We start from the raw sequence: 23,638 nt of genomic DNA, 5'->3' as shown, positions 1-23,638 counted from the left end.
ATGATGTAGAAGCTGTAGATGCTGTAGATGATGTAGATGATGTAGATGCTGTAGATGATGTAGATGATGTAGATGATGTAGATGATGTAGATGATGTAGATGATGTAGATGTTGTAGATGATGTAGATGATGTAGATGATGTAGATGATGTAGATGATGTAGATGATGTAGATGATGTAGATGATGTAGAAGCTGTAGATGATGTAGAAGCTGTAGATGATGTAGATGATGTAGATGATGTAGATGATGTAGATGATGTAGATGATGTAGATGATGTAGAAGCTGTAGATGATGTAGATGATGTAGATGATGTAGATGATGTAGATGATGTAGATGATGTAGATGCTGTAGATGATGTAGAAGCTGTAGATGCTGTAGATGATGTACACGCTGTAGATGATGTAGCTGTATCTGTTCTGTAAAGCTGTCGCTGCTGTACAGCTGCTGCTGTAGACGCTGTAGACGCTGTAGACGTATCCGTGGCTAGTTTTTCTTTTTCTTCATGAGGCAGACCCCAGGCGCAGACTCCCTCCGCTTGCGCTGCGGGGTCGGTGGGAGAGATGTCGGAGGCCCGAACGTGAGAAATGCAACAACAAACATCACCCTGACCCCCCCCCTCCCCGCCGCTGATAGGCGCTCGCTAACAGCGCTCGGTCGACCTTACACCAGCCCTCTCCTCCCATCTCACTCGCCCACCCCACTCTCGACAACTCCACATTTTATTAAATGCACTCACACACTCGTCCACAAAGACAAAGACTCTCCTCCCCCCCGTGTAGCCTTAGCAGGCTGTGGGGGCAAGTGCTGAGCGCAGGAGCACCGCCCATGAAGGCCGCCGGCACTGTGGCACACGAGGGGGTGGGGGGTGGCCAGCACCACGCCCGGCCGCCTTTGTCTCCCCTGCAGTGATATTTACACACAGCACCAGGGACTCATTTGGGGCTGAGTCGACCTAGGGGAGGCCATGAATTGATTCAGATAATCGTCACTCTCCCCACGCACACTCACACACACTCTCCCCACGCACGCACACACCCCACACACACCCCACACACACACCCCACACACACACCCCACACACACGCACCCCACACGCACACCACACGCACCCCACACACACGCACCCCACACACACGCACCCCACACACACGCACCCCACACACACGCACCCCACACACACGCACCCCACACACACGCACCCCACACACACGCACCCCACACACACGCACCCCACACACACGCACCCCACACACACGCACCCCACACACACGCACCCCACACACACGCACCCCACACACACGCACCCCACACACACGCACCCCACACACACACACCCCACACACACACCCCACACACACACCCCACACACACGCACCCCACACACACCCCACACACACGCACCCCACACACACCCCACACACACGCACCCCACACACGCACCCCACACACACGCACCCCACACACACGCACCCCACACACACGCACCCCACACACACGCACACCCCACACCCCACACACGCACACCACACACACGCACTCCCCACACCCCACACACACACACCCCACACACACACCCCACACACACGCACCCCACACACACCCCACACACACGCACCCCACACACGCACCCCACACACACGCACCCCACACACACGCACCCCACACACACGCACCCCACACACACGCACACCCCACACCCCACACACGCACACCACACACACGCACTCCCCACACCCCACACACACTCCACACACACACACACCGCACACACCCCACACACACACACACACACCACACACTGCACCCCCCCCCCCACACACACCACACACACACACCCCACACACACACCGCACACACCCCACACACCCCACACACCCCACACACCCCACACACCCCACACACCCCACACACACACACACTGCACAACCCCCCCCCTACACACACTCCGTGTCTCGTGGGTTTGTTACCGAGATGTTTGCCCCCATGGCGTCCGCGAGTCCGTCGGAGCGAGCGACGTCCGCGGACTGCAACTCTCCGTCTGAGACGACGCGCACAGGGAGGGAGACGTACACAGGGAGGGGGTGACACGGCGCAGAGACGCGAGCGGATCTTTACGTCTCTCTCTGTCTCTGTGTGTCTCTGTGTGTCTCTGTGTGTCTCTGTGTGTCTCTGTGTGTCTCTGTGTGTCTCTGTGTGTCTCTGTGTGTCTTTGTGTGTCTCTTTCCGTCTCTGTCTCTCTGTGTGTCTCTGTGTTTCTCTCTCCGTCTGTGTCTCTCTGTGTGTCTCTGTGTGTCTCTGTGTGTCTCTGTGTGTCTGTGTGTCTCTGTGTGTCTCTGTGTCTTTGTGTGTCTCTTTCCGTCTCTGTCTCTCTGTGTGTCTCTGTGTTTCTCTCTCCGTCTGTGTCTCTCTGTGTGTCTCTGTGTGTCTCTGTGTGTCTCTGTGTGTCTCTGTGTGTCTCTCTCCGTCTCTGTGTCTCTCTGTGTGTCTCTCTGTATCTCTGTGAGTCGCTGTGTGTCTGTGTGTCTCTGTGTGTCTCTGTGTGTCTCTGTGAGTCTCTGTGTGTCTCTGTGTGTCTCTGTGTGTCTCTCTGTGTCTCTCTGTATCTCTGTGTGTCTCTGTGTGTCTCTGTGTGTCTCTCTCCGTCTCTGTGTCTCTCTGTGTGTCTCTCTGTATCTCTGTGAGTCGCTGTGTGTCTGTGTGTCTCTGTGTGTCTCTGTGAGTCTCTGTGTGTCTCTCTGTATCTCTGTGTGTCTCTGTGTGTCTCTGTGTGTCTCTGTGTGTCTCTCTCCGTCTCTGTGTCTCTCTGTGTGTCTCTCTGTATCTCTGTGTGTCTCTGTGTGTCTCTGTGTGTCTCTGTGTGTCTCTGTGTGTCTCTCTCCGTCTGTGTGTCTCTGTGTGTCTCTGTGTGTCTCTGTGTGTCTCTCTCCGTCTCTGTGTCTCTCTGTGTGTCTCTCTGTATCTCTGTGAGTCTCTGTGTGTCTGTGTGTCTGTGTGTCTCTGTGAGTCTCTGTGTGTCTCTCTGTGTCTCTCTGTATCTCTGTGTGTATCTCTGTGTCTCTCTGTGCGTCTCTGTGTGTCTCAGTGTTGTCTCTCTCTGCTTATGTGTCTGTCTGTGTGTCTCCGGTTCTGTGTTTTATCTCTCTTAAATTTAGCAATCTTTGGAAGAACGTAATCAACCAGGAAGGGTGTTGACTGTAATGTTAGCCGACTCTCTGTGTTGTATTACATTACATTTCTAAGTTCACTAGGTTTGTTTCTCTTTCATTTGTGCTTGACGATGATTGATTGTGTTGCAATCAAAACGTCGTGTGCTGTTATTTAATATTTTCTCTTTCTACGTGACTTCACCGAAAGAACCAAACAGTGAGTGTTCGTGTGCTCTCTTCGCCTTCCGGCGTTGGTCTAACGCTGTTAGCGAGACCAGGCTCTAAAGAAAGCGGTCTCTGGTGCAGAGGTCGCAACCGGGTACCCGATACCCGTACCCTACCCGATACCCGGCTACCCGTACCCAGCCGGGTACGGGTAGCCGTTTGCGACCCTGGTGCGGCCGGGCACGGGTAAGGAATCAAAACCCGTTTGCGACCTCTGCTCTGGTGTGGACCAATCAGTTTCAAAGGCAATGCATCATCATCTACTACCAGAGTGTGTTTTTTTTTTGCAAGTTCACAACGAGTACCTTGTGTGGTTGATGCAGACACGATTCCTTGCAAAAAGGTTTCAATTTGGTGTTTTAAAATGTTAACACAACTGTTTGATTGCCGGAGAGGGTAAAACCTATTCTTATATGGTGATACTGGCAAGGGAGATCTCGTGAGATAGAAGTACAACCCACGAAGCCTTGGAGATCTCGTGAGATAGAAGTACAACCCACGAAGCCTTCCAGTGACCTCTGCTCCACGCAGCTAAGGGGGGCACAGCACTTTCCCTCCTCCCCCCACCTCCTCACCCCACATCCTCACCCCACCTCCTCACCCCACATCCTCACCCCACATCCTCACCCCACCTCCTCACCCCACCTCCTCACCCCACATCCTCACCCCACCTCCTCACCCCACCTCCTCACCCCACATCCTCACCCCACATCCTCACCCCACATCCTCACCCCACATCCTCACCCCACATCCTCACCCCACATCCTCACCCCACATCCTCACCCCACCTCCTCACCCCACATCCTCACCCCACCTCCTCACCCCACATCCTCACCCCACATCCTCACCCCACATCCTCACCCCACATCCTCACCCCACATCCTCACCCCACCTCCTCACCCCACATCCTCACCCCACCTCCTCACCCCACATCCTCACCCCACCTCCTCACCCCACATCCTCACCCCACCTCCTCACCCCACATCCTCACCCCACATCCTCCCCCCACCTCCTCCCCCCACCTCCTCCCCCCACATCCTCCCCCCACATCCTCCCCCCACATCCTCCCCCCACATCCTCACCCCACCTCCTCACCCCACCTCCTCCCCCCCACCTCCTCACCCCACCTCCTCCCCCCACCTCCTCCCCCCACATCCTCCCCCCACCTCCTCACCCCACCTCCTCCCCCCACATCCTCACACCACCTCCTCACCCCACCTCCTCCCCCCGCCGCCACTGAGGGTGGTAACTGAACGTCAGAGCGCGCGTATCTGTGTGTCTGCGTGTCTGTGTGTGTCTGCATGTTTGCGTGTCTGTGTGTGTCTGCATGTTTGCGTGTCTGCGTGTCTGCATGTTTGCGTGTCTGTGTGTGTCTGCATGTTTGCGTGTCTGCGTGTCTGCGTGTCTGAGTGTCTGCGTGTCTGTGTGTGTCTGCATGTTTGCGTGTCTGCGTGTCTGCGTGTCTGTGTGTGTCTGCATGTTTGCGTGTCTGCGTGTCTGCGTGTCTGTGTGTGTCTGCATGTTTGCGTGTCTGCGTGTCTGCGTGTCTGCGTGTCTGCGTGTCTGCGTGTCTGAGTGTCTGCGTGTCTGAGTGTCTGCGTGTCTGCGTGTCTGCGTGTCTGCGTGTCTGCGTGTCTGCGTGTCTGTGCGTGTCTGCGTGTCTGCGTGTCTGCGTGTCTGCGTGTCTGCGTGTCTGTGTGTCTGCGTGTCTGTGTGTCTGCGTGTCTGTGTGTCTGCATGTTTGCGTGTCTGCGTGTCTGCGTGTCTGCATGTTTGCGTGTCTGTGTGTGTCTGCATGTTTGCGTGTCTGCGTGTCTGCGTGTCTGCATGTTTGCGTGTCTGTGTGTGTCTGTGTGTGTGCGTGTCTGAGTGTCTGCGTGTCTGCATGTTTGCGTGTCTGTGTGTCTGCGTGTCTGTGTGTGTCTGCATGTTTGCGTGTCTGCATGTTTGCGTGTCTGCGTGTCTGCGTGTCTGCGTGTCTGCGTGTCTGTGTGCCGTACACTTCTTTAGCCAAGGACGTCGCCAACCGTGATAATCGGGAGGCGCGTCCACCCGTTATTAAAGCAAGCTCGCGATACGCCCGACACACATTGCTACACACATTGCTACACACATTGCTACACACATTGCTACACACATTGCTACACACATTGCTACACACATTGCTACACACATTGCTACACACATTGCGACACACATTGCGACACACATTGCGACACACATTGCTACACACGTTGCTACACACGTTGCTACACACGTTGCGACACACGTTGCGACACACGTTGCGACACACGTTGCGACACACGTTGCGACACACGTTGCGACACACATTGCTACACACATTGCTACACACATTGCTACACACATTGCTACACACATTGCTACACACATTGCTACACACATTGCGACACACATTGCTACACACATTGCTACACACATTGCTACACACATTGCTACACACATTGCTACACACATTGCTACACACATTGCTACACACATTGCTACACACATTGCTACACACATTGCTACACACATTGCTACACACATTGCTACACACATTGCTACACACATTGCTTTGCTTTATAATTGAACGAGAAAAGGTTCTGTCCGTTTCACCGCAGCGCCACCGCAGTGCCACCACCACCACCGCCACCACCGCCACCGCCACCACCGCCGCCACCACCACCACCACCACCGCCGCCACCACCACCACCACCACCGCCGCCACCACCACCACCACCGCCGCCGCCACCGCCACCACCACCACCACCACCGCCACCGCCACCACCACCGCCGCCACCGCCGCCACCACCACCACCACCGCCTCACCTGGCCGCACGCCGGCGGTCGGCACCGACACGGACGACGAGGAGGAGGAGGTGGAGGAGGACGAGGAGGACGACGGCGGCGGCGGTGGCAGCGCAGCCGTCGTGGTCGCGCCGGTCGACGCGGAGGAGGAGGAGGAGGGGGCGGCGGCAGACGCCGCGCCAGCCCCTCCGCCCCCCGGCGGCGGCGGCGGCGCCGTCGGCGGCTCGGAGCCCCCCGCGATGGCGCGCAGGTTGTGGTAGCGGTGCGTGAGCGTGTGCCGCTCGTACTCGCAGGTGCCGAGCGCCTGCTTCAGCTCGTAGAGGAGCACCAGGTCGGAGCGCAGCTCGTTGTACAGCAGCACCACCTCCTCCGTGGGCATCGGGCTCAGGTCTGGGGACGCGGGGGGAGGGGGGGGATGGGAGGGGGTGGGGGGACACGGGGGGGGGGGGGGGAGACAGCGAGATGTGTGGAGAGACACCGGGAGTGTGGGGAGACACGGGGAGTGTGGGGAGACACGGGGAGTGTGGGGAGACACGGGGGGGAGTGGGGAGACACGGGGGGGGTTGGTGGGGAGACACGGGGGATGTGTGGAACCACGTAATGGTTGGGGAGACGCGTGCCGTAAGCCGTGTATTGAGTAGTGAGCCACGGCGAGCCGCCACGGTGAGCCGCGGTGAGCCATGGCGAGCCACATACCGATGCCCAGCTCGGTGAGGATCTGCTCGATCGCTTTCACTTTCTTCTGGCCAACGGAGCTTGGCAACTTCATCTGGTCACAACAAAACAGAACGCAGCGCACCACCACGTCACCACAACACGGAGCGAGAGAGAGTGAGAGAGAGTGAGCGAGAGAGTGAGAGAGAGAGTGAGCGAGAGAGTGAGCGAGCGAGAGAGAGAGTGAGCGAGAGAGAGCGAGCGAGAGAGTGAGCGAGAGAGTGATCGAGAGAGAGTGAGCGAGAGAGAGTGAGCGAGAGAGTGAGAGAGAGAGTGAGCGAGAGAGTGAGCGAGCGAGTGAGCGAGAGAGTGAGCGAGCGAGAGAGTGAGCGAGAGAGAGCGAGCGAGAGAGTGAGAGAGAGAGTGAGCGAGAGAGTGAGCGAGCGAGAGAGTGAGCGAGAGAGAGCGAGCGAGAGAGTGAGCGAGAGAGTGAGAGAGAGAGAGAGCGAGAGAGAGTGAGCGAGCGAGAGAGTGAGCGAGAGAGTGAGCGAGAGAGTGAGCGAGAGAGTGAGAGAGAGAGAGAGTGAGCGAGAGAGTGAGCGAGCGAGAGAGTGAGCGAGCGAGAGAGTGAGCGAGAGAGTGAGCGAGAGAGTGAGAGAGAGAGAGAGTGAGAGAGAGAGAGAGCGAGCGAGAGAGTGAGCGAGCGAGAGAGTGAGCGAGAGAGTGAGCGAGAGAGTGAGAGAGAGAGTGAGTGAGAGAGAGAGTGAGCGAGAGAGTGAGCGAGAGAGAGAGAGTGAGAGAGTGAGCGAGAGAGTGAGAGAGAGAGTGAGCGAGAGAGTGAGCGAGCGAGAGAGTGAGCGAGAGAGAGCGAGCGAGAGAGTGAGCGAGAGAGTGAGCGAGAGAGAGTGAGCGAGAGAGTGAGAGAGAGAGTGAGCGAGAGAGTGAGCGAGCGAGAGAGTGAGCGAGAGAGAGTGAGCGAGAGAGTGAGCGAGAGAGTGAGCGAGAGAGAGTGAGCGAGAGAGTGAGAGAGAGAGTGAGCGAGAGAGTGAGCGAGAGAGTGAGCGAGAGAGAGTGAGCGAGAGAGTGAGAGAGAGAGTGAGCGAGAGAGTGAGCGAGCGATGTGAGCGAGAGAGAGCGAGCGAGAGAGTGAGCGAGAGAGTGATCGAGAGAGAGTGAGCGAGAGAGAGTGAGCGAGAGAGTGAGCGAGAAAGTGAGCGAGAGAGTGAGCGAGAGAGTGAGCGAGAGAGTGAGCGAGAGAGTGAGCGAGAGAGAGAGGGTGAGCGAGAGAGTGAGCGAGAAAGTGAGCGAGAGAGTGAGCGAGAGAGTGAGCGAGAGAGCGAGAGAGTGAGCGAGAGAGTGAGCGAGAGAGCGAGAGACAGAGAGAGTGAGCGAGAGAGCGAGCGAGAGGTGGGGGTGTACATAAAGCAAAGTTAAAAAAATAAAAATTACAAAATGATGAACGAAGCAAAGTGCCGAATACACCGAGCATCTTCTTGCTTACACTGATCGTAAAAAAAGGAGAGAGCAGGAGAGAGAGTGAGAGAGAGAAAGAGAGAGAAAGAGAGAGAGCGAGCGAGAGAGCGAGAGAGCGGGAGAGCGAGCGAGTGAGCGAGAGAGCGAGCGAAGTGAGCGAGAGAGCGAGCGAGAGAGCGAGCGAAGTGAGCGAGAGAGTGAGCGGGAGAGCGAGCGAGTGAGCGAGAGAGCGAGCGAGTGAGCGAGAGAGCGAGCGAGTGAGCGAGAGAGCGAGCGAGAGAGCGAGCGAGTGAGCGAGAGAGTGAGCGGGAGAGCGAGCGAGTGAGCGAGAGAGTGAGCGAGAGAGCGAGCGAGTGAGCGAGAGAGTGAGCGGGGAGAGCGAGCGAGTGAGCGAGAGAGTGAGCGAGAGAGTGAGCAGGAGAGCGAGAGAGTGAGCGAGAGAGTGAGCGGGTGAGCGAGAGAGCGAGCGAGTGAGCGAGAGAGTGAGCGGGAGAGCGAGCGAGTGAGCGAGAGAGCGAGCGAGAGAGTGAGCGAGTGAGCGAGAGAGCGAGCGAGTGAGCGAGAGAGTGAGCAGGAGAGCGAGAGAGTGAGCGAGAGAGTGAGCGAGTGAGCGAGAGAGCGAGCGAGTGAGCGAGAGAGTGAGCGGGAGAGCGAGCGAGTGAGCGAGAGAGTGAGCGAGAGAGTGAGCGAGTGAGCGAGAGAGCGAGCGAGTGAGCGAGAGAGTGAGCAGGAGAGCGAGAGAGTGAGCGAGAGAGTGAGCGAGTGAGCGAGAGAGCGAGCGAGCGAGAGAGTGAGCGGGAGAGCGAGCGAGTGAGCGAGAGAGTGAGCGAGAGAGTGAGCGAGTGAGCGAGAGAGCGAGCGAGTGAGCGAGAGAGTGAGCGGGAGAGCGAGAGAGAGCGAGAGAGTGAGACAGGGATAGAGAGAGACGCACCCTCTGACTGCGCAGCATCACCCCGGCTGACTTGGCATCCGGGAACTTGATCCCGGCTGTCTCCAGTACAGCCTGCGGGGTCACACGGGGTCACGGGGGGTCACGGCGGGGTCACGGCGAGTCACACGGGGTCACGGCGGAGTCACGGGCAGTCACGGCGGGGTCACGGAGAGGTCACGGAGAGGTCACGGCGGGGTCACGGCGGGTCACGGCGAGGTCACGGCGAGGTCACAGAGGCACAGTAATGCGTACACAACCCTCCACGACTGCTGTCGAATGCCAGTGTCCCCCACAGAGTCTAACGGCAGCGTTCCTCATTGCAAGGCCCCGCAGGGGGCCACTGGCGGTCCCTGGTGGCCTTTAGTGCGGCCCGCCGACCAATAGACACCGCCCATCATCATCATCGTCATCGTCGTCGTCGTCATCGTCGTCATCGTCGTACGTGCGTGTGTGTACGTGCGTGTGTGTACGTGCGTGTGTGTAAATGTACGTGCGCGCGCGTGCGTGCGCGGGTCTCACCGCCCGGTCCCCCGAGTCTCCCCGCCTGTGCGTCGCCTTCTTCTTGCTGGCCTTGCGCTCGTGCGCGCGGTGGTGGTGGTGGTGGTGATGGTGGTGGTGATGGTGGTGGTGGTGGGGGGGGGGGCGCTCCCGCCTGGCCCCCCGGCCCCCCCGACGCCGCCAACGCCGCCGAGCCCGCGCCCCCGTGCTGCTGCCCGTGCCCTGCTGCTGCTGCTGCTGCTGGTGCTGCTGCTGCTGGTGGTGGTGGTGCTGCAGCGAGGCCGTGGCGCTGGTCGCCGCGCCCATCAACTTGTGCAGGTCCTGCGTGGCGCGCTCGCGCTCCTTCTTGCGAGACTCGATGCGACGCAGCTCCGACACCAGCGTCTCCTCTTCCGCCAGCTGAGTCGGGGAGGGGGTACGGGGAGGGGGCACGGGGAGGGGGTACGGGGAGGGGGCACGGGGAGGGGGCACGGGGAGGGGGCACGGGGAGGGGGTACGGGGAGGGGGTACGGGGTGGGGGTACGGGGAGGGGGTACGGGGAGGGGGTACGGGGAGGGGGTACGGGGAGGGGGTACGGGGAGGGGGTACGGGGAGGGGGTACGGGGTGGGGGATACGGGGAGGGGGTACGGGGAGGGGGTACGGGGAGGGGGTACGGGGAGGGGGTACGGGTATTTGGAGTTTGCGTCGTCTCTCTCTCCCCGTGCCGTGGGTTCTCACACGGCAGAGACGGTGAAGAAGAGGCAACACTATTCATTGTGACTCAACACTTGACACGGGGCAACGTATACAACTCTTGAAGGGGGTAACGGCCCCTTCACCCGCACTACTCTGGGAGACACCCCTAGCCCACCTGCCTATCCACCTACGCTCCCAGGTCCTCCGCTAAGGGCTCTAGGGGAGGCTAAGGGTAAAAAAACAATAATCAAGTTTAGTTTCATTGAATTCTACCCCTTGTCTCAAATTATCCCCCTTTTTACCCCGGGCCTCTCCACCCCCCCCCCACACTGAGATAACCCCCCCACCATTCACCCCATCAACAACCGGCAGAGGTCGCAATCGGGTACCCGATACCCGTACCCTACCCGATGTACGGGTAGACCGTGAGTTACCTTTTAGCAGGTAAGGTAAAAGGTAAAAAGCAACGAGCCTACCTTTTACCCTACCCTTTACCCTTACCCCTTGGCATGTCGACACCTTTACTCTTTACCTTTACCCTTTTACCCGGTAAAAAGGGTACAATTACCTTACCTTGCCGAGGCCTAGGGTACGGGTACGGCCGGGTACGGGTACCCGTTTGCGACCCTGGTGCGGCTGGGTACGGGTACGGGTAAGGAATCGAAACCCGTTTGCGACCTCCGACCACCGGGGGTCCGACCCCCCGACCCCCCCCCGCCCCCCGCCCCGCCCCCCGACCCCCACCCCGTCCCCCGGGAGCCCCGCACCTGCTCGGGCGTGCGGCTGAAGAGACGCTCCAGCTGCTGCTTGCGCCGCCGCTCGTGGTCGGCGTCGAAGGCGGGGACGGCGCGCGGCTCCGTGCCGGGCGGGGCGCGGGCACGGAGGAGACGCGCCGTCATGGAGTAGTAGCGCTCCTTCAGGTCCTCCACGGAGCGTCGCTACAGAGACACACGGAGACAGATGGAGACATGGAGACACATGGAGAGAGATGGAGACACACGGAGACACACGGAGACACACGGAGACACACAGAGTTGGAGTAGTAGCGCTACTTCAGGTCCTTCACGGAGCGTCGCTACGGAGAAAGAGACACGGAGACAGATGGAGCAACTCCAAATACACAGCAGGGATCGTCAGGGTCGGGATCAAACACACGACCTCTTGTATACCAGGCGAGGAAGTTAACATCTCCTAGCCACCGTGATGATGATAATGATGATGAGAGAGAGAGACTCGCACACAAACTCCAAATATACAGCAGGCGTCTCGGTCAGGATTGAACCCACGACCTCCTGCATACCAGGCGTGGTAGTCAACATCTCCTAGCCATCATGATGATGATGATGATGATAAGAGAGAGACACACACAAACTCCAAATATACAGCAGCAGGCGTCGCCAGGGTTGGGATTGACCCCACGACCTCCTGCGTACCAGGCGAGGTAGTCAACATCTCCTAGCCACCGTGATGATGATGATGAGAGAGACGCAGACTCCAAATATACAGCAGCAGCAGCAGGCGTCAAGGTCGGGATTGACCCCACGACCTCCTGCGTACCAGGCGAGGTAGGCAACATCTACGCACCTTGTAGGTGTTGCAGTCGTAGCGGTCGTGCATGACCACCCAGCGCAGGTCGAACCGCTGGCAGAGGTCGAGCAGGTGGTCCGTCTCGGCGCGGCTCCAGTCGTCGTGCTGCAGGTGCGACGCGTACTCCTGCTCCGTGAACACGGGCACCTGCACGCTCTGCACCGGCAACGACGACAACATCAAGCAGCAGCAGCGGTAGCAGCAGCAGCAGCAGCAGCAGCAGCAGCAGTGGTAGCAGCAGCAGCAGCAGCGGTAGCAGCAGCAGCAGTAGCAGCAGTAGCAGCAGCAGCAGCAGCAGCAGCAGCAGCGGCGGCAGCAGCAGCAGCAGCAGCAGCAGCAGCAGCAGCAGCAGCAGCAGCAGCGGCGGCAGCAGCAGCAGCAGCGGCAGCAGCAGCAGCAGCGGCAGCAGCGGCAGTAGCAGTGGCACAACACCTGGGTCTGTCCCGTGACCTCGTGCACCTAGCCTGGCACAGTGGGGAGCACAGCTGGTGCATCGGCCACTCATCTCGGTCAATCGACCCACGGCACACCACCTGGGTCTGTCCCGTGACCTCCTACCGGCGGGCGCTCGACACTTCACGTGGCCTCAACGTGCACGCGGCCTGGCACAAGCGGCGCGCGGTGACGTCACCGTCACTTAGCGGTGACGTCACCGCCACTTGTCGTTGTTGTTCATGTTGTTGTTGTTCATGTTGTTGTTGTTCATGTTGTTCATGTTGTTGTTGTTCATGTTGTTGTTGTTCATGTTGTTGTTGTTCATGTTGTTGTTGTTCATGTTGTTGTTGTTGTTCATGTTGTTGTTGGTCATGTTGTTGTTGTTGTTCATGTTGTTGTTGTTCATGTTGTTGTTGTTGTTCATGTTGTTGTTGTTCATGTTGTTGTTCATGTTGTTGTTGTTCATGTTGTTGTTGTTCATGTTGTTGTTGTTCATGTTGTTGTTGTTCATGTTGTTGTTGTTGTTCATGTTGTTGTTGTTGTCGTGTGCGTGCCTTGTTGAAGCGAGCGAAGGGATACTCGCTGGGCTGGTCGGTGGCGCGCCGCCAGTGGTGGAAGACGGCGCCGTCGGTGCGCGCCGGGTGGGTGAAGGGGGTCCAGCGCCACGCCCGCACCACGCGGCACCCGAGGCGCGCCTTCACCGTGCGGTAGCCCTGGGACGAGTCGCTGGGCAGCACCGGCGGGGCGTCCCTGAGACGGTGGGTGGGACACGGTGGGTGGGACACGGTGACACGGTGAGACACGGTGAGGCACGGTGAGACACACTGAGACACGGTGAGACATGATGGGACACACTGAGACACGGTGAGACACGGTGGGACACACTGAGACACGGTGAGACACGGTGAGACACGGTGGGACACACTGAGACACACTGAGACACGGTGAAACAGTGAGACACACTGAGACACGGTGAGACACGGTGAGACACGGTGAGACACGATGGGACACACTGAGACACAGTGAGACACAGCGGGACACACTGAGACACACTGAGACACACTGAGACACGGTGAGACACGGTGAGACACAGTGAGACACAGTGAGACACACTGAGACACACTGAGACACGGTGAGACACGGTGAGACACGGTGAGACACGGTGAGGCACGGTGAGACACGGTGAGACACACTGAGACACACTGGGACACACTGAGACACGGTGAGACACGATGGGACACACTGAGACACACTGAGACACGGTCAGACACACTGAGACACGGTGAGACACACTGAGACACACTGAGACACACTGAGACACGGTGAGACACGGTGAGACACGGTGAGACACGGTGAGGCACGGTGAGACACACTGAGACACACTGAGACACACTGAGACACGGTGAGACACGATGGGACACAGTGAGACACAACGGGACACACTGAGACACACTGAGACACAGTGAGACACACTGAGACACACTGAGACACGGTGAGACACACTGAGACACGGTGAGACACACTGAGACACACTGAGACACACTGAGACACACTGAGACATGGTGAGACACACTGAGACACAGTGAGACACACTGAGACACATTGAGACACACTGAGACACAGTGAGACACGGTGGGACACGCAGGGGCATGCGGCGTGTCTCACTTGTTGTCCGAGTAGAGCAGGGCGTAGACCTCTCGGTGCATCCCCTCCGGGCGCTTGAACGTCGGAGTCTCTGCCAGCTTCTTAGACTTTTTCTAAAAACCCAAACACAGACACGCAGACACGCACACAGACACACAGACACACAGACACACGCACAGACACACAGGCACGTGCACAGACACACAGACACGCGCACAGACACACAGACACACAGACACACGCACAGACACACAGGCACGCAGACACGCGCACAGACACAGAGACACGCGCACAGACACACAGACACACGCGCAGACACACAGACACGTGCACAGACACACAGACACGCGCGAGGTGGTTGAGGTGGTGATGTAGGGGTGGTGGTGAGTGGTTGAGGTGGTGAAGTATGGGTGGTGGTGAGTGGTTGAGGTGGTTGTGGTGGTGATGTACGGGTGGTGGCGAGTGGTTGAGGTGGTGGTGATGTACGGGTGGTGGTGAGTGGTTGAGGTGGTGGTGATGTAGGGGTGGTGGTGAGTGGTTGAGGTGGTGAAGTATGGGTGGTGGTGAGTGGTTGAGGTGGTTGTGGTGGTGATGTACGGGTGGTGGCGAGTGGTTGAGGTGGTGGTGATGTACGGGTGGTGGCGAGTGGTTGAGGTGGTGGTGATGTACGGGTGGTGGTGAGTGGTTGAGGTGGTGGTGAGTGGTTGAGGTGGTGGTGAGTGGTTGTGGTGGTGATGTATGGATGGTGGTGAGTGGTTGTGGTGGTGAGTAGTGGTGAGTGGTTGTGGTGGTGGTGAGTGGTTGAGGTGGTGGCGAGTGGTTGAGGTGGTGGTGATGTACGGGTGGTGGTGAGTGGTTGAGGTGGTGAAGTATGGCTGCTGGCACCTTGTCGGTCTGCAGCAGGAGGTCGCGTTTGCTGATGGGCGCCACCATCTCCCCGTCCGCCGAAAGCTCCAAGATGTCACGCACATCGGCACCGGTGCCCATGGTGCTGAGACCACAACAACAACCACAACCACCATCCCCACAACCACCATCACCACAACCACCATCACCACAACCACCATCACCACAACCGCGTCAAAAACCGCCGGCGACTACAACACGGCAACAGCCACACACTCTAAACCACAGCCACAACTATAACCACAACCACAGCTATAACCACAGCCACAACTATAACCACAACTATAACCACTACAGCCACAACTATAACCACAACTATAACCACAACTATTACAACCACGGCAACAACAGTAACCACAACTATAACCACAACTATTACAACCACGGCAACAACAGTAACCACAACTGCGTTGGCGATGTTGTGCAGCCCGCATAGCGCGCACAGCCGCAGCTGCTGATCCTGGATCATGACTCGGATCGTCGATTTCCATCCATAAATACCAGCTGCTATAGGCTGCCTGGTGGTGGTGGCAGTGGTGGTGATAAGCAGCAGAGGGCAGTGCATGAGAGACCCACAACCCCCCTTGTTGTTGCACTGTACAGTACAGTGCGTCTATGCCACAACAGATTTCTAAATATTTCAACAAACAACAACACGACACGCGTGACCAGAGTGGTGAAGTATGGTCGTGTGCAGGGTGGAGGAGGAGGAGGAGGAGGGGGACGACTTTGCCAGCGGCTTCGTTGCCTTGCGGCGATTACAGCGGAACACGAGAGCCTAGGCAAGGCCGCACATGGGCGCGGCCATTACAAAGACACAAAGATAAAGCTCCCCCGTGTAGCCTCTAACAGACTGCAGGGGCAAGTGCTGATAGCGAGCAGCACCTATGAAGGCTACCGGCACCGTGGCACACGAGGGGGTGGGTGGTCAACACCACGCCCGGCCGCCTTTGTCTCCCCAGTGGCGATGTTTACACAGCACAGGTTACTCATTTGAGGCTGAGTCGACCTAGGGGAGGCGCAGATAATCGTGACAAAGACGCGCACACACAGACACACACACACAGACAGACACGTACACACAGACACACACACACAAAGACACACACACAGACACACACACAGACACACACAGACAGACAAAGACACACACAGACACGCACACAGACACACACACACACAAAGACAGACACACACAGACACTCACACAGACACACACACAAAGACACACACACACAGACACACTAACACACACAAAGACTCACACACACACACAAAGACTCACACACACACAGACGACTCGACTCTCTCTCGCGACAGAGGAGTTCGCGACGACTCTACCTGCGGCCGTGTTCTCTGAGGGGAGGGCGACGTCGCGTTTTACCTCAGACGTCGTCTTCCGCAGCGATAATCGCCACACAACAACAACAAATCCACAAACAACAACAACAAATCCCCAAACAACAACAACAAATCCACAAACAACAACAACAAATCCACAAACAACAACAACAAATCCACAAACAACAACAACAAAATCGCCGAACAACAAAATCGCCTATGGCGGGAAACAGAATGGAGGGAGAAGCCGCTTTGGAATCCGTAGCGCGGATCGGCAACGGGCGCGCGGTGTGGCGTGCGGATGGGAGTTTGCACGTACTGCGCATGCGCGTGAGCGAGGCGCCGCTACATTTGTTAGCGCGGATTAGCTATGGGTGGTGGGCGGGGCGAGGCCGTGACGTCAGGCGTCTTGTGGTGCGTAAATAATTAATTAAAGAGGCAGAGAGGGGAATCCGATGAGCAGTGAAGCGCTTGTGTTTGTTTTATAGATGGGGGGGGGAGGGGTGGTCAGAACGTTACAGCAACAGTTACAAACACATGATAGGAGTGCAAAAGTAGAGTATAGGAAAAGTGTCAACAGATTATATAAGAACAGATAAACAAATAAACGGGTACACAAATGATGAATAAGAATAGGTAACGTAGAATGGAAATAATAAAATAATAAAAATAAAACATAATAAAATAATTCTCAGACTCTGTCTCCTCGACAGACCTGTTCTCCACCTGAGGACGGCTGCTTGCGTTGTGGCCGAAACGTCGTGAGAATTATTTTATTATGTTTTATTTTTATTATTTTATTATTTCCCTTCTACGTGACGTTACCGAAAGAATCAAGAAGATGAATCCCTGCAGTCACGAAAGCTTTAAATCGAAAAAGAATAGGTAAATGAATAAAAGCGTAAACTAATGGTAAATAAGAATAGCTAGACAAGTAAAATAAGTAAATAAATAAGAATAGGTCATCGAATAAAATAGTAAATAAATAATAATAAAAGATTTGCTTGCCGAGTAAAATATTAAATAAATATTAAATAAGAGTAGGTGCACAAAAAAGTAGCAAATAAGTATTAAATAAAAATAGTTTGCCTGGTAAAATAATAAATAAATATTGAATAAGAATAGGTTGGCAGGTAAAATAGTAAATAAATAATAAATAAGATTAGCTAAACATAAAATGGTACACAAACGATGAATAATAACACTGGTCAACACACTTTTTTCTGGCATGAGGTATTCCAACGGTTTTTAAAGTAATTTTGTGGGGTGCTGATTCCAAATCTGGCATCAGTTTTTGTCTATCACTTCAGGTTTTTTAGATATCAAATATTGCATTTTCAATCAAAACTGCAGAGGAAAAATATTAAATAAATGTGGATATCTGCATAAAATGATATTATAAACACGCTCTCCTAAAAATACAGCGCCATAGTTTAACACTAAAGCAGTCACTGACTCGCAACAACTTGCAATCATAAGTGACGGAGTTAATTTCGGGTAAAAATCAATGAAAATGGGGTATGCCGATAGCATGAAAATGAGATGTGATGGAGCAAATCTGAGATCAGATTTGGAATCGGCACCCTGAAATTAGTCTAGAACAGCTGCAAAAGTCCAGGCCAGAATTTTGTTAATTTTTTTGTTGACCAGTGTAATCGGTGTTACCCTTTCTGGCATTAAAACAGGAGTTAAGATTCATCTTCTTGGTTCTTTCGGTAAAGTCACGTAGAAAGAACCAAGCATATGAATCCCTGCAGTCACGAAAGCTTTAAATCAGGAGTTAAGATGTTAAAACTCCAAACAGAAACCTTTTTGCAATGAATCTTCAGCCTGCATCAAGCACACTCACACGGTAATTGTAATGAACACGCAAACACAAACACGCTCTGATAATATGATGATGCATTGCCTTTGGTGAATAATGTCACTAGAACACTCTTTGGTTCTTTCGGTAAAGTCACGGAGGTAGAAATTAAATTAAAAACAAAAAAATTATAAATGGAGACCCACAGACTCACATGGAGACCCATAGACTCGCATAGAGACCCACAGACTCACATAGAGACCCACAGACTCACATAGAGACCCACATACTTGCATAGAGACCCATCGACTCGCATAGAGACCCACAGACTCACATAGAGACCCACAGACTCACATAGAGACCCACAGACTCACATAGAGACCCACATACTTGCATAGAGACCCATCGACTCGCATAGAGACCCACAGACTCACATAGAGACCCACAGACTCACATAGAGACCCACAGACTCACATAGAGACCCACATACTTGCATAGAAACCCATCGACTCGCATAGAGACCCACAGACTCACATAGAGACCCACAGACTCACATAGAGACCCACAGACTCACATAGAGACCCACAGACTCGCAGTGAGACCCATAGACTCGCATAGAGACCCATAGACTCACATAGAGACCCATAGACTCACATAGAGACCCACAGACTCGCATAGAGACCCACAGACTCGCATAGAGACCCATAGACTCACATAGAGACCCACAGACTCGCATAGAGACCCACAGACTCGCATGGAGACCCACAGACTCACATAGAGACCCACAGACTCGCATAGAGACCCACAGACTCGCATTGAGACCCACAGACTCACATAGAGACCCATAGACTCGCATAGAGACCCATAGACTCACATAGAGACCCACAGACTCGCATAGAGACCCACAGACTCGCATGGAGACCCACAGACTCACATAGAGATCCACAGACTCGCATAGAGACCCACAGACTCGCATTGAGACCCACAGACTCACATAGAGACCCATAGACTCGCATGGAGACCCACAGACTCGCATAGAGACCCACAGACTCGCATTGAGACCCACAGACTCACATAGAGACCCATAGACTCGCATGGAGACCTATAGACTCACATGGAGACCCACAGACTCACATGGAGACCCATCGACTCACATAGAGACCCACAGACTCACATGGAGACCCACAGACTCGCATGGAGACCCACAGACTCACATAGAGACCCACAGACTCGCATAGAGACCCACAGACTCGCATTGAGACCCACAGACTCACATAGAGACCCATAGACTCGCATGGAGACCCACAGACTCGCATAGAGACCCACAGACTCGCATTGAGACCCACAGACTCACATAGAGACCCATAGACTCGCATGGAGACCTATAGACTCACATGGAGACCCACAGACTCACATGGAGACCCATCGACTCACATAGAGACCCACAGACTCACATGGAGACCCACAGACTCGCATAGAGACCCACAGACTCGCATAGAGACCCACAGACTCACATGGAGACCCATAGACTCACATAGAGACCCATAGACTCGCATAGAGACCCATAGACTCACATAGAGACCCACAGACTCGCATTGAGACCCATAGACTCACATAGAGACCCATTGACTCGCATAGAGACCCACAGACTCACATGGAGACCCATAGACTCACATAGAGACCCATTGACTCGCATGGAGACCCATAGACTCACATAGAGACCCATTGACTCGCATTGAGACCCACAGACTCGCATTGAGACCCACAGACTCACATGGAGACCCATAGACTCACATAGAGACCCACAGACTAACATTGGAACCCATAGATCTACACTGTAGAGCCATAGACATACACAGCCACCCATAGACTCATCACACAAATACCCATAGACTCATTGGACTATAGACTTACACATATATCCACAGAGAGCCACAGACTCACCAGATACACCCATGCACTTAAGGGACCCATAGACTTACACCGACTCCAACAGTGTCATTGTATATAGTAAAAACTTTATTTAATAAATCAAGTGTTCATCAAAAAAATATGTACAAGCGGACACAATAAAATCATTGCAGACGCTCTATGTACATCCCACAAATCCGAGGCAATAACCTCAGACACTTTAACTTGAACAGTGTGTGGGGGGGGGGCACAGTGTCTTATCCCAGGAGCACAAGTAGCTACTACACGTGTAGTAGCTACTACTACATGTGTAACTACACGTGTTGTAGCTGCTACTACACGTGTAGTAGCTACTACACGTGTAGTAGTAGCTACTACACGTGTAGTAGTAGCTACTACACGTGTAGTAGCTGCTACTACTACATGTAGTAGTAGTACTAATAGCTACACATGCACTTTCAAGGGCCCCGTGCTTAACGCTTTCAAGCTATCAATTCCGGTTCAGTGATTCTGCACTTGCTCTATTACTATAGTACTATACCGTCTTCAACTTTTACGACCGGCCGGGTGTTTAAGGTTATCGATCTGTCATTATCTGGCCGTATAGCAAATGAAAAAACAATACTTTACTGTGCAAGTAAAACATTTGCGTGTTTAAATTTTGTGGTTTTTTTCATTGAGGGCCCCTTTATAACAACACATGCTTCAGGTCCTGCACTCGCTTCATCCGGCACTGGGGGGGAGGGGGGGCTCCAGTGAGGGTGTCCCCCACGTTCTACCCCAGCACTGGTAGTGATAGTGGTAGGGGTAGTGATAGGGGTAGTGGTGGTGATAGTGGTAGTGATAGTGGTAGGGGTAGTGGTAGGGGTAGTGATAGTGATAGGGGTAGTGATAGGGGTAGGGGTAGTGGTAGGGGTAGTGGTAGTGGTAGGGGTAGTGGTAGGGGTAGTGGTAGTGGTAGAGGTAGTGGTGGTGATAGTGGTAGGGGTAGTGATAGGGGTAGTGATAGTGGTAGGGGTAGTGATAGTGGTAGTGATAGTGGTAGTGATAGTGGTAGGGGTAGTGGTAGGGGTAGTGGTAGGGGTAGTGATAGTGGTAGGGGTAGTGGTAGGGGTAGTGGTAGGGGTAGTGGTAGGGGTAGTGATAGGGGTAGTGGTAGTGATAGTGGTAGTGATAGTGGTGGTGATAGTGGTAGGGGTAGTGGTAGGGGTAGTGGTAGGGGTAGTGGTAGGGGTAGTGATAGTGGTGGTGATAGTGGTAGTGATAGGGGTAGTGGTAGGGGTAGTGATAGTGGTAGGGGTAGTGGTAGGGGTAGTGGTAGGGGTAGTGATAGGGGTAGTGATAGTGGTGGTGATAGTGGTAGGGGTAGTGATAGTGGTAGTGATAGTGGTGGTGATAGTGGTAGTGATAGTGGTGGTGATAGTGATAGGGGTAGTGATAGTGGTGGTAATAGTGGTAGGGGTGGTGATAAAGGTGGTATTCCCGTTGTTGTTGTTGTTGTTTTCTTTAAGAGTGTTTACTTTCTCTCTCTCCGTCTCTCCGTGGCGGTGGCAGTGGTGGTGGTGGCTGTGGTGGTGGCAGAGGTGGTGGTGGCGGTGGTGGCGGCAGTTGTGGCGGTGGCAGTGGCGGTGGCAATTGTGGCGGTGGTGGTGGTGGAGGTGGCAGTTGTGGTGGTGGTGGCGGTGGTGTTGGCATTCGTTTCAAATCGCCATCTCTCTCGACATCGCCAGGAGTAGCTGCGGACGGGCGGGGATGGAGAGGCAGCGCCGACAGTTGCCCAAGCTCTGCCGTCCTCCGCTGATGAAGATGTCTCCAGCCAACGGCACGGAGCGTGTTTCACACGAGCGTAAAACCCGGATAACAACGCAGATGGAACAGATGGAGATTAGTCCACACACGGTGTAGAAGTGAGTGAGATGGAACAGATGGAGATTAGTCCACACACGGTGTAGAAGGGAGTGAGATGGAACAGATGGAGATTAGTCCACACATGGTGTAGAAGGGAGTGAGATGGAACAGATGGAGATTAGTCCACACACGGTGTAGAAGGGAGTAAGATGGAACAGATGGAGATTAGTCCATCCCACGTGGTAGAAGGGAGTGAAATGGAACAGATGGAGATTAGTCTATCCCACGTGGTAGAAGGGAGTGAAATGGAACAGATGGAGATTAGTCCATCCCACGTGGTAGAAGGGAGTGAAATGGAACAGATGGAGATTAGTCCATCCCACGTGGTAGAGGGGAGTGAGATGGAACAGATGGAGATTAGTCCAAAGCAATTCTCTGTTGTTAAACATTGTATATAAACAATGTATATGTAATGTATATAAACATGACGTATACAGCAGAACTCCTCTTAACGACGGCAATTTGTTCCAAGGAACCGGTGGTCCAGCGAGTCTGGGCAACACACGCCCAAGAATTCATTCATTCACCCACTAAGCAGTACTTTGCGATGTTAACAAGTATAACCCGTAAAAACAAAGTTTTTCACTATAAATCCTTTATATGCGTGGCGGCTAGAGTCCTCTGGCTTGAGATGGCTGCCACCTATGGGTCAGATGATTGCATTGCACCATTAAGCAATTGGTAATTAAATATAATATTTTTGTCCTAAAAAGTGAAACATTTTGGAAAGTTTTTTCCACGAACATTAATTGTCGCGCACAACGAGTCTGTGTGCAAAATGTCAGCTCGATTGGATCACGGGAAGTGGGTTAAAAAACGACCGAAAGATTTGCACGGTCCTAAGCAAGCAAGCAAGCGAACTTAATATAAAGGATTTCAAAACAACTCACAATAACGCGTAAAGATGCCGATGGCATCATAGAGAAGCGTCGTAGTAAAATAAACAACGATTTCATCGATGCAAGTTTACCGTATCTACAACCGCCCCCGTCATTAACAGGGGAATGGTCGATAATCGATTAGTCATCAAGAGGGGTTCTATCTTTAATCTACATACACATTGTATAAACATTTATATTGTATGTTAAATTGTAGACATACAAAGTAATATACAATGTTATATCATGTATAGATACAAATATGCATTATATATGCAATGTATTTTATGTGCATTGTATATACAAAATGTATGCAATGCATGTGTATACAAGGTAGTCCTCTACTTCCGATGGAGATGTGTTAAGACAACCCCATCCTAAGTCGAAAATATCGTAAGTCGAAGATGGGCCAGCCTGCCCAGGAGTCTTAAAGAATGGTGATAATTTAGCAAAACAGAGCAATTCGCAGTAGCGTGCTGTATAAACTAGATACCGTGTGCATTTATTCATCACAATACTGTATTGCAACAGTAACATGTAAAGTAAAAAACAGGGTACATTTACACCATTGGAACCTCATTTGCCAGTAAAAAAATATGATAATTGGTTTTTAACCCTTCTACCTGGCAACAAAACTGACACTTTTTTTTACAAGGAGTCATGTTTTACATAGACCACAATACCTGCAGTTGTAATGCAAACAAAAAACACAACTCTGATAATGTATGTGCACTGTCCTTGAAGTTGATTGGTCCACACCCGAGACAGCTTTCCTTAGAGCCTAGTCTCACATGGGCTGGACCAGATGACGCC

The 23,638-nt window shown here is 53.9% G+C and overlaps 1 protein-coding gene across 1 annotated transcript; it reads right to left on the bottom strand.

The window, feature by feature from the left end:
* Nucleotides 1-348: 348 nt before the first annotated feature.
* Nucleotides 349-16,621, bottom strand: DMAP1 (DNA methyltransferase 1 associated protein 1). The gene is given in 14 exon segments (XM_078883030.1): nt 349-540; nt 1,968-2,038; nt 6,201-6,569; nt 6,876-6,948; nt 9,238-9,309; nt 9,757-9,879; nt 9,881-9,957; nt 9,960-10,134; nt 11,179-11,349; nt 11,996-12,154; nt 12,988-13,183; nt 14,099-14,190; nt 14,963-15,068; nt 16,368-16,621. Coding segments are annotated over 13 exon segments (1,737 nt in total). The 5' UTR covers nt 15,065-15,068; nt 16,368-16,621; the 3' UTR covers nt 349-483.
* Nucleotides 16,622-23,638: the final 7,017 nt, after the last annotated feature.

The sequence above is a fragment of the Lampetra fluviatilis genome, chromosome 68 (assembly GCF_964198595.1).
Source record: "Lampetra fluviatilis chromosome 68, kcLamFluv1.1, whole genome shotgun sequence".
In the NCBI taxonomy this organism is placed as follows: Eukaryota; Metazoa; Chordata; class Hyperoartia; order Petromyzontiformes; family Petromyzontidae; genus Lampetra; species Lampetra fluviatilis.
Note: the sequence above shows the minus strand (reverse complement) of the source record. Positions and strands in the feature narration are given on the sequence as shown.